Consider the following 13,471-nt stretch of genomic DNA (forward strand, 5'->3'; position numbering starts at 1 on the left):
TTATAGTCCTCCATTCTACTACCATCTGCAAAGACACAACCATTACATTTTTTCATTTACTTTCTCATAAGGGGGCAATTTCAAGGGGTTTTCATGGATAAAGAGGCAAAATTTATTCTATGATTTATTGGCTATATATTACTTTCATATTTCTTTCTAAAACTATAAAATATAGCCATTTTCATATTATATATTATTATGATATTCCTGGGAGGAATAAATCAACCTGGAGAACATTTTAGCATAGAATTCTGATTTACTAGGCCCAGAGGAGCTTTAAGGTAGGATTTCAAGGCAAATGTTTCCTGTAGGGTAGGTTAATAAAGGGAGACCCTTGGTTTTATATGCTAGTCACATGAGTCTGATGACTAGGAAATTTAAAGTGAGCTTATGGGCCGGCCATGCTTCCTTCTATTAGAGCAGGCAGATAGCTAGATATGAGCAGAGAAATGGGGGCACAGATCGAAGGGCAGAAAACCATACATCTTGTGAACAATGGGGGTCCTTGGGCAGAGAGAGGAAAGCAGGAACCTCTGGACTATAAGAAATCACACATTTTGGGTGACAAGTGTCCTGGAGGCAGGCAAAGGAAGGTAGAAAAAGGCAGGAATCTCCAGTGTCTGAATGTAACCTTTTGCTCATTATGCCCTCATTACAATAAACTTAGTCTTGCCAATTAGAAGTACCCATCATGCACTGACGACATGACACTTCCAAGACAGACTAAATAAGAACAAAAATCCCTCCTCCCCTCAAGAAGGTGGGGCTGGGAGGAAAATCAGGGACTATGACCCCAAACCCCTCCCTCCCTAACGAATATTCTGTCCATTCCTTTTTACACCCTGTGTAACCAACTTGTCAAAGAAACTCAATGCAGCTGCTCACCTGAGCCTGCCTGCTTTCCCCTTGAAAGCATCCTATCTATAGTTAAATAAATGCTCACTTTACTTTTTGACCTCCATGTCTCACCTCTGAATTCTTTATACAACCAGACAAAAACCTAATCACAGGCAACACTGCCTTTGAGTCTTTAAAAAACACTTTAAGAACTAAGAATACAGTTAAAATTCTATAATTACTGAACAGAAAGGGGAGACATGACTCCACATTTTACTTTGTCACCAGGAGATTAGCTAACATTAAAATAGGTATTTATTGGAATTGTGTTTTTTCAGGTTCAATGAAATTAAGATACTCATTGACCCTCATTCTATGCAAGGCATTGTGCCCTATGGGCACATAAATAAGGTATAATCCTTGCTTTTTAGGTCTTTACAAGCTAGTGGGGCAGACAGGGAAGTACCTACTAACTTTCTTCAAAGAACCAGAGTGTTACTTGAAATCTGTGTTTGGTTTGTATGTACCTGTGTGTAGGTAAATAAGTCTATAGCCACACCCCACATATACATACATATATACACATACATGTAAGCACACAATATAATTTTAAATATCAAGCAAATGTAACATTACCATTGTGACAAGTGGCCTGAAGTTTGGCAGGATGGATTCGATCCTTTGAGAGTTCCATTGTTCTGGGTGGACTGCACAAACTTAAATGCAGCAGCAATTTTTCTGCAAGGAAGACTGAGGTTTTAATCATAGCTCAGTGTTTGTAATTTATATATGAATACAAAACAGCAACTGACAAAGTGATGAAAAATAAAATCACATTTTCTTCTGGAAACAGGAAATTGTGGGTTTAGGGAAGGTGTTGGGGTCACTGTTGTCTCTCATGAGAAAAGGATGCAGCTCATTTATTTCAGATTTTTTTTTTTTTTTAGTTTATTGGCAGTATCTTCTTAAATAGGTATCTTCCAAGTTATATTCATATAAAGATAGATAAATTAATTGAGAAGATACATGAAATGTGGTTTCCTTTCTGAAATGTGTGTTTTGTGCTTTTATTCCCTGGAGAACTTAACTATTCCTAGATCTACTATGGGTATTAATCATCACACTTTACGTCGAATGTGAAGTCAACCTTACAATCCTTATTTGCTTTTAGGATTTCTAACATAACATCTGTAAGTCCAACAGAATACATTAAATAATATGTCATAACTCTTTTTAAAAGATCAGCCTCATCTTTTGGAATTTAAAATTGTTACCTTATTATATTACGTTTTCCCAGGTATCTGAAATTTTGAAGACAAACACTAGAAAGGAAAAAAAAGCCACGTTCTAATTATTCATACTTTTTAATTTACACAACGTGTTCATCCAAGTACATTAAAAGAAAAATATTAAGTTTTCTTTAAGTAGTTTACACATAATCACTGGTAGATACTCCACTACATGATACTCATAACAAAAAAAAAGTATACTAAAATATTTTGAAGATTCTAGAAAAAAGTGTTAATGAATCCACTCTAAAAACTTACTCCAAGATGCTGAAGAAGTCGGACACCTCTGCACTGGGTGCTCTTTGCCAGTACGCAATCAGGGTCTCTGAAAGGAGACACCAAGTAGCGTGAGACTCTTTGAAATTCAAAATTTTTGTCATTTTAAAAAATTTAATGTTAAAGGACTCTCTTTACCCTCTGAAATTGTTTTCATAATGTGAAGAAAGCACATAAGAAGACTCCTGGTTTCTGCTTGATCTAACTTGTCAAATCGAAGAGTTGAGCCTATCAGAGACAAGGGTCTTGGAATCTAGGAATTAAAGAACCAACAAGGATTGAGTAAGGGCGGGAGACTGCTGACTCATAACGCGCTCAGTAAGTGGGGGAGGGAAGTCGTACCTTCTCACAATTGTCAGTCTTCTCACTGCTCTTCTCATTGGTACTTGGGTTGGAGTCAAGACTTGCTAAGGAAGCTCTGGAATCAGCATGATTTACTGTAGAAATAGCTATTGATGAAAATGCTGTAAACACAAGCCACAGCACACGGATGACAATGAGATGTATGAGCACACACACACACAAAGCTAAAACGACGAACCAAAAAAGATGCTGATCATTCAGGTGGTAGCAGTTCTTGTGAAAAGTTGACATAATAGAGTCTGGGATTGCCATTAAAGATATGCAACTCCTAAAATACTGTTCTAACAGCCACGCCAGCATTAAGGATTTAGGAGAATTTAGACCATTATAAACGGAAATAAAGCTTATTCTTCTGATTTCTTAAAAAGCTTTTCAAAGAAAGTATTCTGTTTGAAAATGCTTAATAAAAGTTCCTAAGAATGCTTTTGGGGAAGAAGCTTTCAATTTCTGACAGTTTATAAGAAATTGAGATGACATTTCTGTAATAGTTCTTAAAAATCATCTTTGAAGTTGAAGGGTTATTATATTTTAAAAGGCTGTATGCAATGAAAACTTCAAGATTGTTTCCAGGATGAAACAGTTTGATAACATCTGAGTAGACTGCTCCTTGATCCAAGTAAAAATTAACACTAAGTAGATGAGGAAGTTGCTGGATGGCATTCAAAGAAATATTTAACAAGACTTGTCAGTGTTACAAATGTCATATACTTTACACATAAATTCTGTGTAATGAATTATAGAGTGGGTAAAAAGCACAGTGATATACAGTGTAAACATGGATGAGTGTTAAACACAAGTGTCTGGAAGGTCTGAAGTACCTGCTATGGAATTTAAAACATCTTTAGAAAATGACGTATCCACAGAGTTTGCATGTTTCATAGTTGACTGCGTGTGGAATCCTCCATTGGTGCTGAGGTCATCTCTAGACCCCTGTATTCAAAGCACAGAAGAGATCAGTGGGAATCATATTTCAACACTGTAGACGCACACACACCTTCTTCATTAACACTTTCAATGAGATGATCTGTGATTTGATCTTTTATATTTTAGCAAAGATTTTCTGCTGAAGTAGGCAGTGAAAATGAAAACTGTCCAACCAAACTCGTAGTCACAATTTGATTTCTTACATGATTTTCAACTTCTTAAGAAATTTTTTAATAATGTGGTGGAAACTGTCTTTTACTTACAGACCAAATGGCTGAAGTGGCTATTGATATATTCATGGATTATACTGTAGATTATATATTATTACCATCATAGGTTACTTTATGCATATTAATCTATTTCTAAAAACTAGATTGTAAGTGTTTACTATGTGCCAGTCTCTATGATGAGTGTTTTCTATTACACAATTTAACCTTTGTAAGAATCCTCTGATGGAGAGATTCTGTCCTGTTTTATAAATGAGGAAATGGAGGCATGAAGAGGTTGGATAACTTATCTAAGGTCACATAGATAGTAACTGATACTGTTGGGATTTGAACAAGGTTCCCCCACACCCTAGAATTCCAAAGGCATAGCTCCTAATTTTTAGATGGTAGTATCTTGCATAATTACTTGATTCAGCAGTGTAGCAACTCATCTAGGATAAGAACATAGGCAACAGATCTCAAGTGGGTTGCTGGGCAGTCATTCTGATGGCTCAACGAAGGAAGGATGACAAAACAGGCCATCCTGGGCTGTGACCGTGAATAAGGCACTTGGCTCAACAGACACCAGGTGGGCCTGAAGCCAATGCAGAAAGGTGGTGGGAAAAGGTGTACACTGAGGATGGGGCCATGAATGCAACAGAGGAACCTCGTACAAACTGGAGAGAACTGGAAGGCAACATAGAGAACAGAGGAAAATGGAAACAAAACACTGAAGAGATGGACTAGGTGGAAGGCATCAGAGACCAATACGGAAAACAAAATGACACTATGCAAACATTTCAAAACACCTCGCAAGAAGCGCTGCCTAATCCTTAGTTTGCTCACAGTCGGGGGAAAACTGTTATCCAGGGCAAAAATATAGAATGGGCAAACTCTTTATTAAATAGGCACTTGGAATATTACGTGAACTTACCTGATTCGATGTATTGACGGTAAAAGGATACAGGTCCTTCAGGTAGATCCTTGGCATATTGTCCAGAAGCATGCCATAGAGAGGCATGTATAAACCTGCTATCTGGGCCTGCTTTCCCTGGGTGGGAAAGTAGCCAAAAGAAATGATTCACATAAAAATCAATAGAATCGTAGGCTTGATATGCGTTTAATGCAGTGAACCAATAAACGGTGTTTAGGGACAGGAGAGGGAAGACCACTTACTGGTTCTCTGTATCGATCATCAAATGAGTGCTTAGCCATTAGGTTTTTGAGGACAGCTAAAGCTAAGTGTCTGATATCTTGGTCTTCTTGCAAAGCAAAGCCGACTTCTCGGAGCAGAATTCCGATTAAGAAGTGTTTGCGGCAAAATTCATTCGTGACTGAATATTCAGGCATATCTTTGTGAGGAACGTAAAGAGGTCATGTTATTGAAAGTCCAAGGATGACTTGATAATCGAGAGGTAAATTTTAGCAAGCAACCATCCACCCTCTCACTCCTAGGAGAAATTCAGTAATATAGTCTTGCTACTGAGGTGAGAATTGTGAAGAGGAACACTCAGGAAGTATTCTCTGCGTGTACGAATCCAAATAGTACTCAATGACAGTTGTTCAATTCCATAAAAGTGGCATGTCTACAGTATTACAGGAGTCCAGAAGAGAACAACTTATTCTGTGTCTGGAGGAGTCAGGAGACGTGGAAGGAATGTGTTGAGATGGGCATTTGAAGGATGCTTAAGGTTTGAAGATGCGGAGAGTTGGGGGAGCAGCAGAAGGCAGTGGAGGCAGGGATGGGGGAGAGGAGGTTGAGAGGAGAATGGATGGAGTTTTGACAGACTTCTGAAAGCACAGGTATGTGGGGAGCACAGGTGGTAGGAAAGACCTGTAAGGTCAGCAACCAGAAGAGGAGTGGTGAGAATTAAGACTTGAGAAGAGAATGTTGCTAGACGGTGGAGAAACTCAAGTACAAATTCCTTAGCTGGCATTTAGGTCCCTCCAGCTTTTGCACTTAATTCTGTAGGGAATGTGAACTCACTGACAGCTTTTAGATCAGTGGCCCCATCAGATCTGTACTTTTTAAATAATTAATATGAGAGGCTCAGAATGAATCAGACTGTAGGGAGATGTGGGGTGATGGCTACAGTCCAGGAGGCTGGAGCAATGGGGGAGAGGGCAGGTGAGACGGTGTCTGGACCTGGGGAAGTGGGACCCAAGTAGCAGAAGTAAAATCACCAAGACAAGCGAGCTGCAGGATGTGAAAGAACAAAGAGAGGGGAAAACCAAAGGGGGCGGCATAATTCTGAGTCTGAACTGTAGAGAAAGGAAACTCAGATTTCCAGTAATAACACTTTTTTTTTTTTTTTCAGAATCGTCCAGTGGGCTTCCTAAAGGTGACTGTTAATAACAAGACTAGTGCCCACCTGTGGAACCCAGATTGCGGGCCAACGCTCAGCTAAGCACTTGACAAGCAACGTCCCCTTCAATCCTCAGGACGACCCATTAGGAATAACGACCTACTGGAATATTCCAGGTCCTAACTGACCAGGAGCAAATTAAACGTATTTTTTTTTTTTTAAGTCCATGAAGATGCCGAAGGTGAAAGTATAGAGAATCAGGAAGGTCAGGAAACTAAGATCAAAGGGCTTAGTGAGGTTAAATAAATCTTTCCATGAGCTAGTAAGTAATAGGAACGAGAAAGAGAACAGAACTTAAATTCCCAATGTAAGCTTAGAAAAAAAAGTGTGCCCAGACTATTTTAAGTTGTGAACTTGTTTCAGGTAAAAATAAACTGACATGATTTTAATCATCTCAATCTTGAGAAAACGGCCCAACCAGGCTGTGATATATTGGCAATGTGAAAGCCAGATGTAGATTGTGGTATATATATTCATGTGTCATATAAAGCTAGTTACGTTGAACAAGTAGTTATTACATATGTCTGGGAATTTTATTTATGATACATTCTAAGAAAATTTCAGATGCTTTGGGAAGTTAAAATAATTTCAAGCTCTGGAGAATAAAGTATGGAAGAATTCAAGTTGGGGAAGCATTTAATTATCAAGCTGGAAAAGCATTTAATTATCTGTGACCAGGGAAAAGTTCAGTCAACTTTTTGACTATTTCGGCTAGATGCTATTACATATGTGGCTATTTATTAGCATCTGGAAATTGGAAATTTGAAGTATGTGTACTCATTAATATTATCAAATTGTGAGATAATGTAATATAAAATATTATTTACCTGATGCGTGTAACTCTTGTATTGATTCTGAAGGTGTCAAAGGATCTGGATTTAATATAAATAAACAAAAAGTTCAGATAAATACATACTCAGATACTGTATTCATTAACTATGTATAATTTATACTGAAAAATTAAAATATACTGTCTTAAGATATGAGTCCCTTCAATAAAGCTTTGTTTTTCAAGACAAGTACCTTAAGTTGCTTACTTCTTTCCTGAAAAAAAAATGCTATGAACAGAATTGTTTTAATTCTCAGCCTCTTCTTGAGCACCAATTTTTCTATCAGAAATCTGCTTGCTATGACACACAAATTTTTATGTTCACTGTTGATAATATCAGATCTAGAAACAGGTTATCAGGCTTTCTTCTGAGCTACTGACAAATAGTAAAAGACTAGAATTCAAATGACAAAAACAGGTTTGATTCTCTTGCGTATCTTAACCAGCCTGTCTAATCCAGCAGTAACTTGGCACTAGTTCATAAACGTAACACAAAACAAGAAGCTAAAAATATTATGGCCCAAAACAACTTTCCTACCCTTTATTCTATGAAGGCATTTAGTTTAATGTATTTAATAAATTAGGAAAATAATGGAATAATGTATACAGCTTATATTTAAGATTAACATGACAAAACTTTCATAGGCTTAGTAACGTACGTACTCTTTTTCCCTCGAAAATATTAGTGCAAGTTATAATACAGATGGAGATGCTCTTTACCATCTTAGTTCTGCTTTCCACGAAAATCAAAAGTATATCTTGTAATTTACTCACTTCTTAGAAGTATTTAATGAATTTATTTACAAGTTTATTTGTCTTATTGAGGTATAACTGACATATAGCATTATATTAGTTTCAGCTGTACAACATGACTCAACATTTGATTACATTGCAAAATAGAGGTAAAGTATTTTAAGTTCCTAAATCACTTAAGTGTTTTCTTTGCATCTTGATATCTGATTAATTTCTGATGTTTAGATGAATGATGCTCACCCTCTACTATGATTCTCCTGGTATGTGTGTGTATGTATACATAATATATACGTATATCAGTATATATATAATATATAGTCTATGTGTATATATATATTTTAACAAAAGTAATAAATGAGTATATCATCTGTAGACCATGTATGCTATAGTAAGTATAGTAAACAAAATGTGAAGCCCCAGTTTTACCTGCACAGCTATCTCTTTCTGACCCAGAGTATCAAGTATTTACAATGTTGCCCACCTGCCTGCCTGCCTTCCTCCCTTTCAAGGTAACAGTTTTCTTCATATAAATCTCATTTTGAGGAATTGCATTTTAACGTGCACACGTTGATTGAAAATTTTAAACGAATTCATACTCACAGAGTGTAACTCTTTCTCCCTGTAATTTTTTGTCTCTCAAAATCAAAGGGAAGTTGTCTTTTGGAGCCAGCATGGTGAAAGACAGTGTGGCTCTAGGTTAAAATTCTTTGATTTGTAAGCATCAATTTTGTGGTTATGTTGACCTTCTCTTTAATGAAAAAGGAAACATAGACAAAAATTGAGAAATACAGCTCTGTATTCTGGGCCACATGCTACCAACTTCTGCACTTTAAGCTGATGACCTGGGTCTAATGTCCATGTGACAACTTCAGACAAAATCAAGACCGAGGAAACAGGAAAACAGCAGCGAACAAAGACAAAACAAGCAAACAAACAGAAGTGTTTACTCTGTAGGAACTGATAACAACTCTGGGATTTATTACCTGGAATATTTGCTGATCTTATGGGGAGACACAAAGGAATAAAGTGTTCATGCTGACATACTTCCTGAAGAAAATCAAATTTATACTGGCATAAAGTCTGAAAAAGAGGTAAACAAATGACTATTATTTACACACCAAGAAAGTTAATATAATATCTACACTTGAATCTTCTATCTACAAAGGAGATGGAGTTAATTCTGTGAGACCACCAGGTAATTGTTCAGTTTAAAGGATTTTGTCCCCTCTCAAGTGGTAAACGCAGCCAGGCTCCTTATTTTTGGAGATTGGTCAAGGTTTCTTCAAGAAGTCATCCCATTTGTATCCTACACTGAACTTCCAGGGGATACGATCTTAGTCATACTTTTTATTATTTTAGCTTTGATCACAACATTTATTCTGAGAAACATGCTGCCTCACTGCATATGCAGAGCTCTACAGTTACATTCAGCTCAAAGGACAGGTCACGCTAACTCCTGGCACCCAGAAGATAAGACCGCAGATAATCGAAAATTAGAGTCTCTCTCTTTTATTCTAGGGTACGCTATTTAATTCCACCTCTTCCCTGCCCCTGCAAACAAGTCTGTCTTTTCAGTAATGCTTTGATTAGGACAGTGATAAATGGAGTGCAGACATGGGCTAAGACAACTTAATACATGTCTTAAAAACAACCACATAAATAGGAGCAATTAGCGTGTTCATAACCATTCTATCTCATTGTCATGCAAACTAAGTAATCAGCTTTTTAAGGCTCAGTTAATTGTGTTCATTATATTCACTAATACCAGCTGACAAAATCAAATACATTCTATTTGCTCAGATATTTTAGAATTTTGTGGCAACTTGAGTCAATAATTTAAGATACTGCCATCTCAAACAAGGTAGTATACAACAGTGCTTTGAACATCAAAGAGAACAGGAACATAATTGAATTACATGTTAACGTTTCTTCATTGCGTACATTCTGTTCAGTCTTTGAAAAAAAAATGTATAATTTAGGCCTGCTGGAATTATTCCTAAAAGGATATTCTGCAAATTTCATGCATAATTGGAGGACTAATGAAGAATGTCTTTCAAAAGATGTTTACAGAGAGAATTGGATTCTCAAAACCAAATGACATATAATCACGTAACTCTCCGAGCCTAAAGTAAATCTCCTCTGACAAAAAGTAATGTGCAGGCTCCTAAGGATAACATGAAAGGCTCTAAGAAGATCATTATTTATTTTTGGCCTTTCCATATTCATTATTTTTTCCTAATACCTTGATAATTTCACCTTGGGGACTCATCTTCCAATGGGTAGAGGTTAATGGGGAATTAGTACTTCAGGTGCCCTGTCTTCCCTCCCCTAGAGGGAGGCATGTGACCCAAAGCAGGTTGGTCACATGCTCTTTTCTGGAAAATAAATCTTAGCAGAGTGTTAAGAAGAGAAAAATGGTCCCGTTTGACTATTTAAGCAGCGGTGGACCTTGGCCACTGGTCCCTCCTTTGGGATTACTCTTGTGCCCTGGAAGTGCCCTGCTACCTGCTCTTTTCCAAGCCTCATTCTCCAGAAATTTTATCAATGCTATTCACTCCCAGTACCCTTCCAATAAATTCCCTTTTGCTTAAACTGGAGTTTCTGTTGCTTGCAACACAAAGAAGCTTGACTGATGTAACGTTCATGATCTGGCCCATTTCCTGTCTTATTTCCCTCTATTATGTAGCTCAGTGGCTCTCAGACTTGAGAGGGCAGAGGAATCATCTGAAAGTCTGACTGCAATACAGATTTCTGGCCCCGCCTGTGGCATCTCAGTTCTGAGATCTCTGGGTGAGGAACACATTTTGAGAAGCACTGCCCTCTGGACAGTCTATGTGCCTGTCTCCCAGCACATATTCCCCAGTTAGGTAGGGTGGGCAAATGTCCCATTTTGCCCAAGACAGAAAGTTTCCAGGGAAGGGGGACTTTCACTGCTAAAACTAAGACAGTCCTGAGCAAACCTGAGGTACCAGGATTGCAACTGGAAAGAATCACTCCTTTTCACCGCCGGGAGGAAATGGAAGTAACATGCAAACACTTTCATGCCACACCCCTTGGTCCCCCACGAAGGAGACTTACTGAGCAGATGAACTATTTTAAAAGGCTGCCTCTCATTGGTATAGAAATTATTTTTTGATACGGAGAATGGATAGGTTATTGTCTTAGATGGATACACGCTAGGACCAGTTTATTTATTCATAATGTAACAGTTTAGAAAGCTCTCTCTCCTGCATGTGGTCCTTACCTTGGGATCACCAGAGGAGAACATGCTGATGTAATTGTTAATCATCTTAAACACAAAACCCCGGTCCATAAACGTAAAGCAGCGCTAAAAAAAAAAAAAATTCTAAATTCAGACGTTTTTACTTTAAGGGTCATTAAGTTGTTAGAAAACATGATTAAGTATATTGATGGAAAATACCATGTAACTCAATAATAAATGTTTTAAAAATCTCTACAATATGTTTAAGCAGTCATCCACATATGGCAACTAATTAAAATTCTAGATACCAGGAAGTTATAAACCCATATTTATCAATTTTACAAAACATCTCTTAGAGGTTTGCAATGAAATATTACAGTCCTTTTATTTTAATATAGAAAGTTTTGGTTTTCACTTGTCTGTTTCTTAAAACCACTTAGTTACATTTTACTATTGTTTTTTAGTAATTTGATTCCATAGTTCTTCAGGTGAACATCCTTTGCTGTACAACACTGGGTAGGAACAGGGGTGGCAGAGACAGGTTAGGAAAGCCTTTTAAATCTCACTGGCCTCCTTCAACAGACCAGCTTTTCAGCCAAATTTGAAGAGTGAAGGTAAGAGAGCCCAAGATTTCCATCAGTGAGCTGCTTATTGTTTGTCTCTCTTATTCTGTCGTCAAACTTTCCTAACTGTAAATTAGGAGAGTCAGACAGTAGAGAGGTTTGGAGGAGTCAGGCAAGTCTTCCAAGCTGGCACAGTTGGAAGACTGATGGCCACTTAAACAGCAACCAAGCTACAGTGGCCAATTACTGCACTAGACGAGCGTGAAGTAGGCATGGACCGTATTCACTGATGCAGTATCTTGGGGAAGCACAATAGCGGATTGGCACATGGGGTCATTATTGCGTGTGCGAGTTTCACTCCGTCCATCCACATGTGAGTGAGCGTGCGCACTACACGGGGAACTGTCTCAGCTGCCACACCACTTGGTATAGAAGGCTTCTTTCTTGTCCAAAGAGTCCAGTGTGATCCACTACAATGGTTTTGCATTTCTTAATCTCTCCTCAACATTACAAACAAACCTCTTTTCTCACAAAGGACTGGACATAAAATCTTGTTATAGGTACCAAGGTATAAAATCTTGGTGTAGCTATAGCAAGTGGGAAGTCCCCCGCCGAAATACACCTGTGTATAAACAAGAGCTGTCTTCGCTAACAACGTTCTTCCAGTTGTTAGGTCACTTATGTATTTGCTGTGTTTTTCCCTTTCCATTTGCCTTTGTTTTCTTCTGAGTTTTTTTTTTTTTTCATGTACCTATTCATAGCTGTGTTAACATACTGCTTCATTCATATTTTCATTTTTTATTATGAATTTAAGTTCTTTCAGTGACTCTCTAATAAACAGTAAATGGCCCCTGTGTCCTCCCATCTCCCAGTAGAACAGTGAGGAGAGGTAGACATCAGGGCATAATCATAGGCTCAGAAGATGTAGCCATAAGTGGGGGAGGGGAGGAAAAGAGGGCTTTCGTGTCTTCTGCACTAGGCATGAGAATTCCCAGCAGAGAGAACCTGGGAGCGTCGGATCTTCTGCAGGAAGAAGTCCTAATCTGGTGACCCTTGGGATGTCCCCAGTGTGGAGCTCTCTCCCCAGGAGACCTCTGTGGTCTCCTTCCTGCTGGAAAAGGGAGGAAGACCATCCTGTACACATGTGGGCTCTAGAAACTTCTCAGGAAAGAGCTGGAGAAGAGAAGCCATGGGGAGGTCTTTGGTGAAGACACAGAGCCCTCTGGTTAGGTGGCAGAAGGGGTTGGTAAGTCCGGTCACTGAACCAGAGCCGTGGCTTTTGCCACCTCCTTGGGGCTACTGTGGCTACTCTGTGAGTTTTTGAAGGAGATCAAACTCCATCACCCATGGATGGGGAAAATGAGGAGCAGGCTGCCTGCCTTGGGGATTGAGGAAAACTCACTTAGAGTTTCTTGAGATTTAAGAAGACTTTCTATGTGGTAAACTTGTCATCTTCTTTCAAAGCGGCACTGAGGGAAAAGGGGGGGTCATTACTAAGATACAAACTCAGTGGAATCAGCCTTCTTCCTGCAGAGAGCTCTCCCGCCGGTCAAGCTGCATCAAATATGCCTATCCCGTCATCGGTCCCCTGTGTCTGGTCCCCCCCAGCATCTTAACCCCAGGCTCAGGGGCTCTTCTGCTCATTGCTGAGGCCTGGAGGGGCTTCTCTGCTTCTGCTTTAAAATAATGTATATTAACTTCTACATCAGCAGAAAATAATTTATAGCAGGCTTTGGCAAACTATCGCCCACGAGCCCAAACTGGTACACTGACTGTTTTTGTAAATAAAGTTTTATTAGGACACAGTCACACCCATTTGTTTACGTATTGTCCATGGTGAATGGTCTATGGCAGTTTCTGTGC

General features: G+C 38.6%; 1 protein-coding gene across 21 annotated transcripts in view; it reads right to left on the minus strand.

The window, feature by feature from the left end:
- The window catches only part of DOCK10 (dedicator of cytokinesis 10), a 241,864-nt gene that overhangs the window by 30,843 nt on the left and 197,550 nt on the right, over positions 1 to 13,471 (minus strand). For 12 of the 21 annotated variants that reach the window (XM_032480362.1, XM_032480370.1, XM_032480364.1 and 9 more), the window contains exons 29-39: positions 11,088 to 11,171; positions 8,827 to 8,923; positions 7,089 to 7,133; positions 5,072 to 5,247; positions 4,830 to 4,946; positions 3,584 to 3,695; positions 2,745 to 2,866; positions 2,541 to 2,655; positions 2,385 to 2,451; positions 2,112 to 2,159; positions 1,474 to 1,587 (exon numbers count right to left, since the gene is read on the minus strand). In XM_032480362.1, coding sequence (XP_032336253.1) covers positions 1,474 to 1,587; positions 2,112 to 2,159; positions 2,385 to 2,451; positions 2,541 to 2,655; positions 2,745 to 2,866; positions 3,584 to 3,695; positions 4,830 to 4,946; positions 5,072 to 5,247; positions 7,089 to 7,133; positions 8,827 to 8,923; positions 11,088 to 11,171 — 1,097 coding nt within the window. The remainder of the gene's footprint in view (positions 1 to 1,473; positions 1,588 to 2,111; positions 2,160 to 2,384; positions 2,452 to 2,540; positions 2,656 to 2,744; positions 2,867 to 3,583; positions 3,696 to 4,829; positions 4,947 to 5,071; positions 5,248 to 7,088; positions 7,134 to 8,826; positions 8,924 to 11,087; positions 11,172 to 13,471) is intronic. The other 9 variants (XM_032480368.1, XM_032480369.1, XM_006181752.3 and 6 more) reach the window with 3 other exon arrangements.

Source organism: Camelus ferus, chromosome 5 (assembly GCF_009834535.1).
Source record: "Camelus ferus isolate YT-003-E chromosome 5, BCGSAC_Cfer_1.0, whole genome shotgun sequence".
Lineage (NCBI taxonomy): Eukaryota > Metazoa > Chordata > Mammalia > Artiodactyla > Camelidae > Camelus > Camelus ferus.